The following is a 16317-nucleotide window of genomic DNA, read 5'->3' as shown; positions in this document are numbered from 1 at the left end:
CCTGGTTAAGGTGGAGCCCGTCCTTTCGGAATAGGCTCCCCCTTTCCCAGAATGTTGCTAAGTTCCTAACAAATCTAAAACCCTCCTCCCTGCACCATTGTCTCATCCACGCATTGAGACTCCGGAGCTCTGCCTGTCTCTTGGGCCCTGCGCGTGGAACAGGTAGCATTTCAGAAACTGCTACCCTAGAGGATCTGGATTTGAGCTTTCTACCTAAGAGCCTAAATTTGGCTTCCAGAACCTCTCTCCCACATTTTCCTATGTCATTGGTACCCACATGTAGCAAGTCAAATGTAATAAAATGATTGTGGGAGGGGGAGTCATAATTTTGCATGTAATATTTAGTAGCACCAAAGGGCTGAACACAAGCTAAGGTAATGTTCCATTTAATCAGAAGTAACCTTTCCTTTAAACAAGGCTCTGTATTCTGAAACTCCAGTGCAGTGTACACATCTAGAGCAGACTAACTTCTCACTGAAGGACAAACAAAAGCTAAGGTTGCTATGGCACAAGCTTTCCCCGCTTTCAGTTCCTTAAGCAAAGGGGAAAGACATATCAACAGGAGTGTCCAGGATACAGCAGCCACAGCAAGTGAAGAGCTTTTCCTGACTGCTATGGCTCTGCCATATTCCTATTTTACCAAAACAAACTTTGCATCCCCAAATCAGAAGAGGTAAGTGTAAATACTGATCACTGGCTCTCTTATTTAGTTTGTAGATTACATGACCTCATACTTGTATTATTCCTCAAGTCCAGATGAAGTATCTGCTTTTTTCGTTTGTTTGTTTAAAAATTTAAGATGCATATTTATTTGGTTACAATCCTGAGAAAATAATAAACGATCAGATTTCTAACCTGTCAAAATCATTATATAATCAATGTGTTAAGGCAGTATTTTACATAACTTAGGGGGGTCTTTTATTAAAGATTAGTGTATGTTATCTGCTACAGGACCCATTTTATTCCTATGGGCCCTACTGCAAACAACAAGCGCTAATCGGTAAGTATTAAATTTAGATTTATTTTTTTCTTCCTGATTATATTTACATTTAAGCAATACTAATGTTTAATATTATCACTGGTGGAAGTGAGAAAGCAAACCAGGGCACTTCTGTGCTAGTCCACTGCAGAAGATCAATGTAGAAGGCTGGTGGGTTGCTGGCATGCAGTGGAGGTGATATGCTGAGATCCGAGACAGGACGATGATTGTTTTTGAACAGGCAAGCATAGCTGGCAAAGAGCAGCACTGAATTTAGTCTGGGAGGCATCCCAGAGACTAGGTCATTCTCACTGCTAACACAGTCACACCATATCTGTCTGAGGATTCAGTTAGAAGCAGTGGAATCAGGGAAAAGTAGAGCCAAGATGGCGTTTTAAGTAAGACGTGGACAAAAGAGGTCCCTTTTCTTCAGACATAAATTCTCCTCTTACCTGTCTAGGAAGGTTTGATTGACAGGGGATGGCATCACCTGACAATGCTGAAGCCATCTACACCCAAGGAGGTTTAATTGCTTTCCTACGCAATAGCAACCATCTTGATACACTCAAAATACATTAATTTTGCCCTGATGATCAAATTCCGTGCGTTTTTCTGAACAGTGCTGAAAAATTAGCGCCAGAACAGTGCAGGGAATTAAAGTCCTCATGATCAAAACTAATGTATGCATACTATATGCGTACAATTAGTTTTGATCATCCTGCGGGAAGACTGTGCCTGGGCATGTGCCCAAGGCACAAACATCCCGCAGGAGTTGTTTGACAGGTCCAAGCTATCAAAAAAAAAAGCCTGGACCTGTGAAACAGGACTTGTGCCCCCCCATACCACCCTGGATATAAGGTGTGCATTAGAGGGACCCAGGAGTGAATCTGGTATGCTACAACCATTGCTACAACCAAACGCAGACATGTTCTGCGTATGGTTGGAGCACACCATTGCTACACACACACACACACACACAATTAAGTGTTACCAGTTGAGTGAAGCACTGCAACTATCTAGAGGAGATGTGCTGTTGGACACCAGAGGCGGTAGACATGTGGAGAGACAAGGAAGTTCAGCTTCTGCCAAATTTGAAGCCATTGAAAGTCAAGCTGTCATGCTCCCCCTCAAGCCTCTGGTGAAACTACCAACAGTGGATTTTGATGCACTCTGGTCTGCCATGTGGATCCTTCATAAGATAAAAACAAAAAAGGCAACAGTCTACTTGCTACATAAAAGTCTATTATAAAAAGTAGACCGATACACATATATAAAAACATGGGCAGCTCTCCAAGTTATACACGAAATGTACAGAATACTGTAAGTTTTACATTCACTGTAGGACTCATTTTCAAAAAAGAAAAACATCCAAAAATGGCATAAAGTGACATTTGGATGTTTTTCTCTGAAAATCGTCCAAATCACGATTTTCAAAACGTAGATTTCAGACATTTTTCTCAGCAGTGCATGCAAATCACAAGGGGGCATGTTGGAAGCGTGTCGAGGGTGAGATCTGGATGTTCCCAAAACTTGGATGTTTTTCTGCCATAATGGAACAAAGCAAAAATATCCAGGGCTAAAAGTTAAATTTTTTGGTCTAGACCTAAAATGCCCTAAATTGCCAAATAACCAAGGATTAATGCATGACCCCCTTTACTCCCCCAGTTGTCACTGGCCCCCTCCCCAGCCCCACCCCCAAAGATGTGAAAGAAATAGTACATACCAGCCTCTATGACAGCTTCAGATGTTATAGCCAGTCCTATTAGAGCAGCAAGCAGGTCCCTGGAGTAGCCTAGTGGTCAGTGCAGTGCACTGTAGAGAAGGAGACCCAGGCCTATATCCCACTCTTAACTGGTATACTTGTGGTGGAATGTGTGAGACCTCCAAAACTCAGCAAAAATCTACTGTACCTACATATAGGTGACACCTGTAAGTATAAGAGCTATTGTAGTGATGTACAGTTGGGTACAGTAGGTTTTTGGAAGGTTATGGAGTGTTCACAATATAAGGGGTAACATGAGATGTGTACTAGGGGCTTTTTTGTGAAGTTCACTGTAGTGCCCCCTGCTACAATGTCTGTGTGGCCAGTCTACTGAGAATGCTGCCCCAAATATATCCAAATGGCTTGTTTTTGTATGGTTTTCCCCTTGGACGTGGGTTTTTTTTTCCAAAAATGGTTCTAAAGGATAGACACACTGAGCACAAAAACATCTAGCAAATGGCCATTTTGAAAGAAAAAGTTGGATGTTTTTCTGGTTTGAAAATGGCCGCGTTCACCATGTTTTTCCCCAAAACGTCCAAAATTGGATTTAGACATCTTATAAAAAATGCCCCTCTGTATGCACAGAGGGGCAGAGAGTAGGATTGCGTGGCCAGTATTCTCAGTGGAGGAGGGTAGTTAGTGGGGTCCCGCAGGGGTCTGTGCTGGGTCCGTTGCTTTTTAATGTATTTATAAATGACCTAGAGATGGGAATAACTAGTGAGGTAATTAAATTCGCCGATGACACAAAATTATTCAGGGTCGTCAAGTCGCAGGAGGAATGTGAACGATTACAGGAGGACCTTGCGAGACTGGGAGAATGGGCGTGCAAGTGGCAGATGAAGTTCAATGTTGACAAGTGCAAAGTGATGCATGTGGGTAAGAGGAACCCGAATTATAGCTACGTCTTGCAAGGTTCCGCGTTAGGAGTTACGGATCAAGAAAGGGATCTGGGTGTCGTCGTCGATGATACGCTGAAACCTTCTGCTCAGTGTGCTGCTGCGGCTAGGAAAGCGAATAGAATGTTGGGTGTTATTAGGAAGGGTATGGAGTCCAGGTGTGCGGATGTTATAATGCCGTTGTATCGCTCCATGGTGCGACCGCACCTGGAGTATTGTGTTCAGTACTGGTCTCTGTATCTCAAAAAAGATATAGTAGAATTTTAAAAGGTACAGCGAAGGGCGACGAAAATGATAGTGGGGATGGGACGACTTTCCTATGAAGAGAGGCTGAGAAGGCTAGGGCTTTTCAGCTTGGAGAAGAGACGGCTGAGGGGAGATATGATAGAAGTGTATAAAATAGTGAGTGGAATGGATCGGGTGGATGTGAAGCGACTGTTCACGCTATCCAAAAATACTAGGACTAGAGGGCATGAGTTGAAGCTACAGTGTGGTAAATTTAAAACGAATCGGAGAAAATTTTTCTTCACCCAACGTGTAATTAGACTCTGGAATTCATTGCCGGAGAACGTGGTACGGGCGGTTAGCTTGACGGAGTTTAAAAAGGGGTTAGATAGATTCCTAAAGGACAAGTCCATAGACCGCTATTAAATGGACTGGAAAAATTCCTCATTTTTAGGTATAACTTGTCTGGAATGTTTTTACGTTTGGGGAGCGTGCCAGGTGCCCTTGACCTGGATTGGCCACTGTCGGTGACAGGATGCTGGGCTAGATGGACCTTTGGTCTTTCCCAGTATGGCACTACTTATGTACTTATGTACTTATGATTTCAAGAGGCCAGATTCTGGATCTGGTGTGGGTGTGATGTGGGCAAACTTTTAAAATATGCATGTACTTTCCATTTTACAGGGACGTACCTATAAATGTTTTTTAAAAATTCCCTGTCAGCATTTACACCTGAAATCACTTGTGTGAACAAATTGCTCATTTAGGCCTGGGATTTTGAGCAGTGAGCTGGGGAGAAACTGAGCATAACTCCACTCCTAAAAAATGGCGACATTCAGCCATAAAACACCTTAATAGCAACACGGCGAATTTATAATGTTCATTGAGCCAATATTTTCAAAATAATAATACTATATAAATACTTTTCATCTTCTTTTTTCTTTTTGTTTTTTTCTTTTATACATAGAAATCAAAGGCAGCATACCTGTAACAGATTTTAGTTGGTGCGAATGGCCACGCCTAAATTTTAGTCACAGAGATGGGCATATTTGTATTCTATAAACTGCGTCTAACTCTAGGCAAGGTTTATAGAATAGTGCTAAGTGTGGTTTTTTCCAGTGCCATATATAGAATTTTCCCCTTAATGACTTAATTTAGGGACTATGACTATAGGGTTCTGGAAGGAATTCAAGAACATGGTCCCAGAACACATGACTGTCAGTGCAATAACTAAAGTACATACGTTGAGTAAGATTTACATAGATTATGGAATGCTTACCCACAGTGCATTCAAATCACAAGGGGGCATGTCAGGGCATGTTAAGGGTGGGATTTGAGTGTTCCAAACACTTAGACGTTTTTCTGTCATGATGTCCAGCACTAAAACTAAGATGTTTCGAGCTATGGCCTGTTTTAATAATGACTAATAGCAATAAAAAGTGCCCTAAATAATCAGATGACCACTGGAGGAATAAAGGAATGACCCCCCTTACCCCCCCCCCCCCCCAGTGGTCACTGATCCCCCTCTCATCCCCCAAAGATTTAAAATCACCAAGTAGCTGTAAATGAAAGCATAGGCTGCCAGGATTCCAGCCCTCATTCTGACTGAACTAGAAGCTCAAAGGAGCAGGAGAAAACTGCCCAGGGGGAAAAAGTGGTTCACTTAACTGCCAACTGCAGCTGCTTTCAGGAGTAAAATAATGCTTTAAAAAAAACTTTCAAAAACAACAAGCTGAGTCTGCTCTGAAACAATTACTCCAGGTCCCAAAGAGGACAAAATCCTATTTTTGCAACAGGGTTTTGGAATCCAAAATTACAAATGTGTCATGGTACATACAGCATTATAACATCAATTAAGAATTTAAAAGCCAACCTTCCTCTTTAATGCTTTCTTCTTTCATTAAACTTATTTTACTTGTAAATGGTGTTAATATGAGCCAAACACATGAGAAAACTTATCCCTGAATAAATATTTAAAAAATAATTCATTCAGTAGTTATGGTCTATATAGTTGTTCAAAGATTGCAAGCATGCCAATTACCATAGATCACTGCAGCGCTCTCATGTTAATAGCAGTAATTGTATATTATATTGCTATTCGGTACATTTAGGCCCACTTTACATTGTGTCTATATGTTCTGCTGCCATCTGCTGATCTTTTATGGAAAATGCATCAACATCTTACATGGTAATATAGTAAAAGTCAGCAGATAAACACTGGTATACTTAGGGGGTTGTTTACTAAAGCTTAGCTCAAGTTATCTGCAGCAAGGCCCATTTTATTCCTATGGGCCCTGCTGCAGATAATTCAAGCTAAGCTTTAGTAAACAACCCCTTAATCTGTATCTCTCGCTGCCAATTTTGGGGCAGAGACCGTAGAAGTCTTCCTGGCACTGGTCTTAATTTCAAACCACTGGAGTTACCATGGAAGCTCAGTCCAGCCTTGAACCTGATTTGTTTTTGCCATTTATGGGACCCGGACTATAAATTTCCCAACCTCTGAAGCTGCCATCAAAACTCACTCCAGTTATGAGGTCATTTAAGTTTTGCTTTATTTGGATTTCACAGCTAAACAGCGGTGATTGGCTGACAGAAACTTGGAGGGACTTAATGGAAAGGGAAGGCTGTCTAATCAGTGGTGTACTGGCTAGAGCACTGAGCTTGTAATCAGAAGGTTGCTGGTTCAATTCCCCCTTTTACTATCCTGGTAATTTAGACGTCCCTGACTGCACTTGCTTGTTTTTTTTTTTTTTCTTCCAATTTTTCCTCTCTGCATGGGTCCCGCACAGCACTAACTAAACTAAAATTACTTCGGGGACCTGCATACTGCTGTCATGGAGCTGGGGATGACATTTGAGGCTGGCTTACAAGTTGGGAAAAAAGTGTTTAACATTCGTGTTTTTTTGGTGGGAGGGGGTTAGTGACCACTGGGGGAGTCAGGGGAGGTCATCCCCGGTTCCCTCCGGTGGTCATCTGGTCATTTAGGGCACTTTTTGGGACCTGTTCGTGAAAAAAACAGGTCCAACAAAAGTGACCTAAATTCTCTCTGAAAACGCCTTTCTTTTTTCCATTATCGGCCGAGCACGCACATCTCTGCTCAGCCGATAACCACGCCTCAGTCCCGCCTTCACCACGCCTCCGACACGCCCCCGTCAACTTTATGCGTTCCCGCGACGGAGTGCAGTTGGAAACGCCCAAAATCGGCTTTTGATTATACCGATTTGGGCACCCACAAGAGAAAGACGTCCATCTCCCGATTTAGGTCGGAATTTGGGCGTTTTTCTCTTTCGAAAATAAGCCTCTGAATCATCTATTTTGTGATACAGTTTGTGTTTAGTATGCAGTGTGGATCATAATATTAATAAGGCCCCTTTTTTTCTCCCCTGTGATTTTATTTAATATTTTAAGATGGCTTTCTACCTTTTATATTTTTTTATTTATAATTATTTTTGTCCATTTTTACTTGCTTTATATTTGTTTTTATATCATTCCCTACAGCAAATTTTCCAAAAGATTATTTATAGACCTTGTTACATAAGAATAATCATACTACTTCCAACAGTGGCCAATCCAGATCACAGGTACCTGGCAGAAACCTAATTAGTGGCAACATTCCATGCTACCAATCCCGGGGCAAGCAGTAGCTTCCCTCATGTCTGTCTCAATACCAGACTATGGACCTTTCCTCTTGGAACTTGTCTAAACCTTCTTTAAACTCAGATACACTAACCGCTGTTACTACATCCTTTGGCAAAGAGTTTTAGAGCTTAACTATTCTTTGAGTGAAAAAAAATTCCTCCTATTTGTTTTAAAAGTATTTCCATGTAATTTCATTGAGTGTCCCCTAGTCTTTCTACTTTTTGAAAGAGTGAAAAATCAATTCACTTTTATTTGTTCTACATCACTCAGCCCTAACCTCTTTAGCCTTTCTTCATATGGGATGGTAAATTTATTTATTTAATTTCTTAGATACTGCCTGCAAGCCTAAAAGCTATTGAAATGGTGTACATCCAGATACAATAAGTATTTATCTGGGCTCACAATCTAAGGGCTCTATTTACTAAGATGCACTAGCGTTTTTAGTGTGCACTAAAAATGAGCCTGCGCTAATGCTAGAGACACCCAAAGGAATATATGAGTGTCTCTAGCATTAGAACACATTTCCATTTCATTCAGTACTAAATCTACTGCCAATGCGGCTCTACATAATTTCAGTTGTAGAATGGCATGGTTTGGCTGTGATGATAACTTAGTTTTACCAAAGAGGAATCCTACATGGGATGTGCTTTCTGCATATGTTATCTTCAAGTAGGCTATAGCAGCTATAAATTTGTGTGCCAGGCAGCAGTAGGAGAGTTTGAATGGCAAGGCCAGTTAAGGCTCAGGAATAGAGGGAAGATGAGGGTTAGCATGTGGAGGAAACCCAGTGGACCCAAAGTTTCCAAGAAAAGTGCAGAAAAGGAAGCAGAAAAACTGGGAAACGTATGTGTTAGGTTGTGAGAGTCTGATATGTACAGACGGGGAGAGGGATTTTGGGGTGATAGTATCTGAGGATCTGAAGGCGACGAAACAGTGTGACAAGGCAGTGGCCGTAGCTAGAAGGTTGTTAGGCTGTATACAGAGAGGTGTGACCAGCAGAAGAAAGGAGGTGTTGATGCCCCTGTATAAGTCGTTGGTGAGGCCCCACCTGGAGTATTGTGTTCAGTTTTGGAGGCCATATCTTGCTAAGGATGTAAAAAGAATTGAAGCGGTGCAAAGAAAAGCTACGAGAATGGTATGGGATTTGCGTTCCAAGACGTATGAGGAGAGACTTGCTGAACTAAACATGTATACTCTGGAGGAAAGGAGAAACAGGGGTGATATGATACAGACGTTCAAATATTTGAAAGGTATTAATCCGCAAACGAACCTTTTCCGGAGATGGGAAGATGGTAGAACGAGAGGACATGAAATGAGATTGAAGGGGGACAGACTCAAGAAAAATGTGAGGAAGTATTTTTTCACAGAGAGTGGTGGATGCTTGGAATGCCCTCCCGCGGGAGGTGGTGGAGATGAAAACGGAATTCAAAAATGCATGGGCTAAATATAAAGGAATCCTGTTCAGAAGGAATGGATCCTCAGAAGCTTAGCGGAGATTGGGTGGCAGAGCCATGGGAGGAGGCGGGGCTAGTGCTGGGCAGATTTCTATGGTCTGTGCCCTGAAAATGGCAGATACAAATCAAAGTCAGGTATACACATAAAGTAGCACATATGAGTTTATCTTGTTGGGCAGACTGGATGAACCGTACAGGTCTTTCTCTGCCATCCTCTACTATGTTACCATGTTACTATGTAACCCAGTGGGTATATTTTTGTTTACCTGGGGCAGTATGGTTTTATTAGAAGCAGGTCTTGTCAGACAAATCTAATTTCTTTGACTGGGTGACCAGAGAGTTGGATCAAGGGAGAGCACTAGATGTAGTGTACTTAGATTTTAGCAAAGCCTTTCACACAGTTCAGCATAAATGACTTACAAATAAACTGTGCCCTCAGTATGGGCTCTAAAATGACTGACTGGGTTAAGAGCTGGTTGAGTGGAAGGTGGCAAATGGTAATAGTAAATGGAGCTCACTATGAGGACAAGGATGTTAATGGTGTCCCACAAAGATATGTTCTTGGCGTGGTTCTTTGTAACATTTTTATAAGCGATGTTGCTGGAGGACTGTCTGGTAAGGGTTCCTTCTTTGCTGATGGTACCAAAATCTGCAATAGATACCCCTGATGGTATGGATAACATGATGAGGGACATAGCAAAGCTTGAAGAATAGTTCAGAATTTGGCATTTAAGATTTAATGCTTAAAAATGCAGGGTCATGCATGTGAGCTACAAAAACCCAAGGGAGCAGTTCAGGTTATGAGGTGAAGTACTTGTGTGTACAAAAGAGGAGTGTGACTTGGGGTGATCATATATGATGATCTTAAGGTGGGCAAACAGGTAATAATAATAATAATAATAATAATAAAACGTTATTTCTAGCCCGCTGTATCTGAAACTTTCTAAATGGGGGAAAGCCAAAAGGATGCATGGGTGCATAGGGACAGGAATGGTCAGCTGTATAAAGAAAGAGATAATGGCTCCCTATAAGTCTCTGAGACCTCATTTAGAGTACTATGTACAGTTCTGGAGACTGCACCTTCAAAAAATATAAACAGGATGGAGTTGGTCCAGTGGGCAACTACTAAAGTATTCAGTGGCCTTCATCATAAAGCCTATGGGAATATTACATCTCCTGGAAGGCAGGTCCTGGCTACAGGATCACTTCCTACCTCTCCACAGTGATGTTGTCACTTCAGGAGACCTTTCTCCTCCATGGTAACACAGAGGTTGCCAGAGTGGAAGTGGGACTTCTCTACTGTGTCCTTGTAGGCATCCTCTATAAAACTCTTTGTCTGCCTCAGATCCTCCAAGTCTGCTGTTCTAGCCTTCAGACCTGTTCCCTGAATGCTAGGAGCTCTTTGCATGGAGTACACACATACAACCTTTCACCAACTAGGAGATAATCAAATATGTGACACTCAGTGCAAAAGAGTGGATAGGCCCCATTTTACTACTGGCTGCTGGTTACCGCCTGCATCTTATTATTAATGATTTCTTAATTAAGTTGCTAATGGACTGGGAATATATAAACTAAAGTCCCCTAAGATTGCTAGTTATATGCCAAGCTATGCTAATATTTTGTTGTTGTTGTTGTTGTTGTTGTTGTTGTTGTTGTTGTTTCAGTATTATTAGTAGGTTCCTCTTTATGGATCTAAGTAGACTATATTTCTAAGAGCTAATTGCTGGCTGATAGAAATGCCCTAATTCAATTTGTAGTCTCCTAATTGGTTCAAGGGCCTAAATCAGAGATCAGGCCAAAATTAAACTAATGCTTTCTAGGTTAGGTTTTTATTTTTAAAAGATAACAGAGAAAAAAATATTCCTGTAGCTCAGTGGGGCAGGGGGATCAATTCTATAAACTAGGCACTGGCATTTACATGCTCCTTTTGTGCATAAGTTGATAGAATATTAGCATTTACATGAAAGTGCCAGCAGAGCACCTAGGTGCTATTCTGCAAATATCTGCTGAACTTACATAATGCATATGTGAGAGAGTATAATATGTTGGATTATTTGTAGTAAATAATTAGCAGATTTTAGTACACACAGCTTCAGCTTTAGAAATGTTAATTTCTTTCTTCATCTCTCTCTCATTCACCCCTGAATAATTCACTGCTGAGTCACTTTAAAGTTGAAGTAACAAAACATCTGTTTACTCACAGTTTGTAGTTAGATTATAATCAGACAGGCTTATATATACATATTACTATACATTTGTATTATCAGCTCCTTCCATGTGCTTAGATGGTAATGGATGCTCACACCACCATAGATCCTCTCAGGTTAGGAGAGATCATGAGCTCCATGTGCTCCATGTGCTGCATGTGCTGCATCTAACCCCCACAGGAAATTGCATAGCTGTGTGACCTCTCTAAGTAATTCACATCAGAGGTCACAGAGTAATCACAGAGAAATAATATCTGACAGGCAATGCATGTAAAATACAATTACATTCCAACAAACCCCTTCTCATGCATAACTGTCATGCAATTATTTATTCATACAAAGTCCAAGCTTTATACGCAAATTCACAAAATGTTCTCTGGGTAACGGTTTGGTCATGATGTCAGCTGTCATCTCACTGGTGTGACAATAGTGTAGACTGATGACCCCTTCTTTCACCAACTCTCGCACGTTGTGGTATTTCGTTGCGATGTGCTTGGTGCGTGACTGAACCTTGTCATTCTGTGACAGTCGGATGCAGCTCTGATTATCTTCCATTATCTGGATTGGTCTCTTTTCAGCTATTCCAAAATCCAGCAAAAGTTTTTCAATCCACATCAGTTCTCTGCACGCTTCCGATACGGCCACGTATTCAGCTTCTGTAGAAGACAGACTCACAATACTTTGTTTATGACTGGCCCATGAAATGTGTACATTTCCATACATAAACACATATCCACTTGTGGATTTATAATCAGAATGATCCCCTGCCCAATCTGAATCACAGTAACATATTAGTTTTGGATTACTATTGGCTGAAATCTTTAATTTACAATCAATGGTACCCTTTAAATACCTTACCATCCTTTTAACTGCAGTCCAATCTGATTTGGTAGGTGAGCTGACCCTTCTGCTCAAAATTCCTACTGCATTTGCTATATCAGCCCTGTATGTGGTAGCTAGATATAAAAGCTTACCTATGGCTGATCTATATTGGATGTTATCTGGTAAAGGTTCTCTTACTGTTTCATCCTTCAGAAAATCAGTGATCATGGGAGTGCTTACAACTTGGGCATCTTGCATACCTAAACTTTCAATAAGCTCATTTATTTTCTGCTTCTGGCTTAGAAGATAAGAACCATCATTTTGTTTCTCAATTTCTATGCCAAGATAGTATGACACATTTCCAAGTTCTTTTATCTCAACATTCTGGTTTAAACACTTTACAATGTCCTTGTACTCTTGCTCACTTTTGCTTGCAATGAGCAGATCATCAACAAAAGCTAAAATGTATGCATATTGTCCATTTGTGCACCTAGTGTACAAACATTTATCTGCTTCACCTTGCTTAAATCCTAAATTTGTCAATATTTCATGCAATTTGTCATTCCAACATTCTGCACTTTGCTTTAATCCATAAAGACCTTTGTTTAATTTACACACTAGCTGTCTTTGTTTTGTATTTATGAAACCTGTTGGCTGTTCCATGTACAAGTCTTCAGTTATATCTCCGTGAAGAAATGCTGTTTTCACATCAATGTGGTTGACTTGCATGCCTTTTGAGACTGCAATGCTCAGAAGTGTTCTTATTGTCGTGTGTTTCACTACAGGTGCAAACACTTCATCAAAATCTTCTCCATATTTTTGAAGATATCCCTTTGCCACTAATCTGGCTTTATACCTTTCCACTTTTCCTTGTGCATTCCTTTTTAACTTGAATACCCATTTGCATCCTATAGCTTTCTTGCCAGGAGGTAATTTTGTAAGAATCCAAGTATTATTTTTATCCAATGCATCAATTTCTTCTTGTGCAGCTTTATGCCATTCAGCAGCTTCTTCTGCTGGCATTTTCTCAATCTCATCCCATGTTAAGGGCTCTTGAGCTTCTGCTGACTTTGTTAGGTAAGACAGTCTTGGGGGTGGAACACCTTTGTTTTCCCTGGATGAGCGTCTGACAACAGGTTGGTCTGACCTTTCCGCATCCTCTAAATCTGAGAGTCCTTCTCCAATTGATTCCCCTTCTCCAACTGTACTGTCTTCTTCAATGATCCTTTCTGTGTCTGCTTCCTCTGCCTGTTCCTCGTTAGATACAGGTGAGTTGCTTTCAGACATCTGCCTTGGTATGGCATTTATATACACTGGCATGTCTATTATTGTTCTAGTTTCATATTCTGGATGATAAGGCTCATCTGGGATAATCCAGCCTTTATCAACCCTTTTGTTTTCATCAAAATATGTAACATGTCTTATGCCAACAATGCCAGTTTTCAGATTCAAAATTCTATATCCTTTGTGTCCTGGAGTATAGCCAACTAAAATGCCCCTTTCTGTTGTGGAATCCAGCTTATGCCTTCTTTGTTTTGGTATATGAGCATATGCTGTACTTCCAAATGTTCTTATGTGTGACAGGTTTGGCTTCCTACCATGCCATGTCTCATGTGGTGTGCGCTCAGCGCCTTTAGTTGGCATTCTGTTTTGTAGGTACACTGCTGTGAGAATGGCTTCCCCCCATAGTCTTTTAGGGAGATTGCTATCTGACAGCATACATCTGGTCATTTCCACAAGTGACCTAAATTTTCTCTCTGCAACAGAATTTTGCTCTGGTGTATAAGCTACTGTTGTGATATGCTGAATGCCTTCTTGTTCTAGAAATGTGCGCACGCTTTGTGAAGTGAACTCACCACCATTGTCGGTCTGAAGAACCTTTGGTTTTCTTTCAAATTTATTGCTCACCATGGCTACGTATTTCTTCAGCATGTCTGTGACTTGACTTTTCTCTTTCAGCAAATAGGCCACACAATATCTAGAGAAATCATCCAAGAATATTAGCACAAATCTGTTATTTCCCAATGATGGGATATTAAACGGTCCACATAAGTCACTGTGTATTAAGTCCAGCACTTTATTACTCCTATTTCCTGTGTATGCAGGAAATGAGGGTCTCACACCTTTTTGAGTAACACAGTCTATGCATTTCTCCATTTTACCAGCATCTGCACTTATCTGAATGCCGGTGGCTAGTTGCTTACTGTAAAGATCCTGGATCACCTTAGAATCACGATGTCCCAGGCGGCTGTGCCAGATTTCCAGACTACATTTACCATCATTCTTCCTTACTTGCGCCATATGTGAGGCTTCACCTGAAATGTTCAGCTTATAAACATCATTATGCATAAAAGCTTCAGCATACACTTCATCATTTTTAGAGATTGTGCACTTACTGTTTTCAAAATGAATCACAAATCCCTTCTTATCTAATGTAGATACACTAAGCATATTGCAAACTGCTTGGGGAATATACAAGACATCACTTACAGGAATTTCTTTAACTTCATTAGACACTTTGCATTTTAAGAATCCAATACCTTTTGCTTGGATCTTAGCAGTCCCTGCGTTTGCAGTTTTAAGAATACCTTCCTCTGGACACATTTCCTGAAAGAAATTCTTACAATTGGTTAAATGGCATGTGCTCCCCGAATCCAAAATCCAAGTACTTTCATTTGAATTATTATTTACCATAGTCAAAGATTTTTCTGCCATTAGAAAACCCTTGTGTTTATGTTTGTCCTTCATACATTTCCTGGTTTGAAAATTCTTTAGTTCCATTGGCTTAGGTGAGCTAGAGGGAGTGTTTTGTGTTTCCTTACACCATTTAGATACATGTCCCTCCTTTCCACATGAGTAGCAAATCAGCTTGCCCTTGGGTGGAGTTTTCCCATAGCTCCGCCTTCCTCTGTTCTTTGCCAAGAAATTTGTTTCATTTCTCTCTGACTGACTTTGAGAACACATCTCCTCAGAATCATTTATTATGCATTCCTGCCTTAGTTTTGATGTTGTCTGTTCAAAAGATTGCCCTTCAATGGCCTCATTTACAGACCTAAAAACATCAAACTTCTTTGATAGTGAGGTAAAAAGAAATGCTCTTTTCAATGCATCACACATGGGAATTCCAGAAAGTTCTAGCTTTTGAAATGAAGACATAAGATGCATAATGTGATCATTACATTTACTTTTATCCCTTAATTTGGTTTCATTCAACTCTGCCAACCAAATTGGTTGCTGCTTTGCATATGTAGTTGCATACATAGTTCTCAGTTTATATAAAATGTCCTTTGGTGTATCTTTTCCCTCCACTAATATGGCTTGTTTCTCTGAGAGAGCTTCCAAAAGCATGCACTTCACATAATAGTTTGCATTGTCCCATTCAGCCATATTTTCAGCTGTTCTGTCTTGGTCTAAGCATATATCTAATCTTTTTGCTCGAAGGAGACATATGAATCTTAATTCCCACTGCTGATAATTAAACTCAGTTAATTTAGGCACCTTGAGAGAATAGAACAATGGTGAATTTCTTCCCTCAGCCATTTTCTTAGCCTTCTGTCTGCTGTGTGGGGGGGAGAGAGAGACAGACTGAATCTTTCCTTTAAAACTTAAGAGAAAAATGTGGCCTTTTTTTCTGCCTGGTAATATTTCTCTTCTTTTTCAATTCCTGGCCCTGGGCCCATAACCCTTTTGTTGGATTATTTGTAGTAAATAATTAGCAGATTTTAGTACACACAGCTTCAGCTTTAGAAATGTTAATTTCTTTCTTCATCTCTCTCTCATTCACCCCTGAATAATTCACTGCTGAGTCACTTTAAAGTTGAAGTAACAAAACATCTGTTTACTCACAGTTTGTAGTTAGATTATAATCAGACAGGCTTATATATACATATTACTATACATTTGTATTATCAGCTCCTTCCATGTGCTTAGATGGTAATGGATGCTCACACCACCATAGATCCTCTCAGGTTAGGAGAGATCATGAGCTCCATGTGCTCCATGTGCTGCATGTGCTGCATCTAACCCCCACAGGAAATTGCATAGCTGTGTGACCTCTCTAAGTAATTCACATCAGAGGTCACAGAGTAATCACAGAGAAATAATATCTGACAGGCAATGCATGTAAAATACAATTACATTCCAACAAAATACACTACCAATTTCCCCTTAATGACACTCCCTCACAGTGTCAGAGCCACCTTAACACTCACAGTCCTGCCCAGGGAGGAAGTGACACAGGAGAGGCAGAGCCAGGAGAGTGTGGTCCAGGAAGTATGAAATCTCCAGGCCCAGCTAGATTAAGGAAGCCCAGAAGGATGCTGGTGGACTT

The 16317-nt window shown here is 40.6% G+C and overlaps 1 protein-coding gene across 1 annotated transcript in view; it reads left to right on the top strand.

Moving 5' to 3' along the window:
• The first annotated feature begins 600 nt into the window (after positions 1-600).
• The window catches only part of C3H2orf50 (chromosome 3 C2orf50 homolog), a 31915-nt gene continuing 16198 nt past the window's right edge, over positions 601-16317 (top strand). The window contains exon 1 of the mRNA XM_030195597.1: positions 601-673. Coding sequence (XP_030051457.1) covers positions 615-673 — 59 coding nt within the window. The 5' untranslated portion in view covers positions 601-614. The remainder of the gene's footprint in view (positions 674-16317) is intronic.

Source organism: Microcaecilia unicolor, chromosome 3, assembly GCF_901765095.1.
Source record: "Microcaecilia unicolor chromosome 3, aMicUni1.1, whole genome shotgun sequence".
NCBI lineage: Eukaryota > Metazoa > Chordata > Amphibia > Gymnophiona > Siphonopidae > Microcaecilia > Microcaecilia unicolor.
The sequence above is the reverse complement of the archived record's forward strand: the minus strand, read 5'-3'. Positions and strand labels throughout refer to the sequence as shown.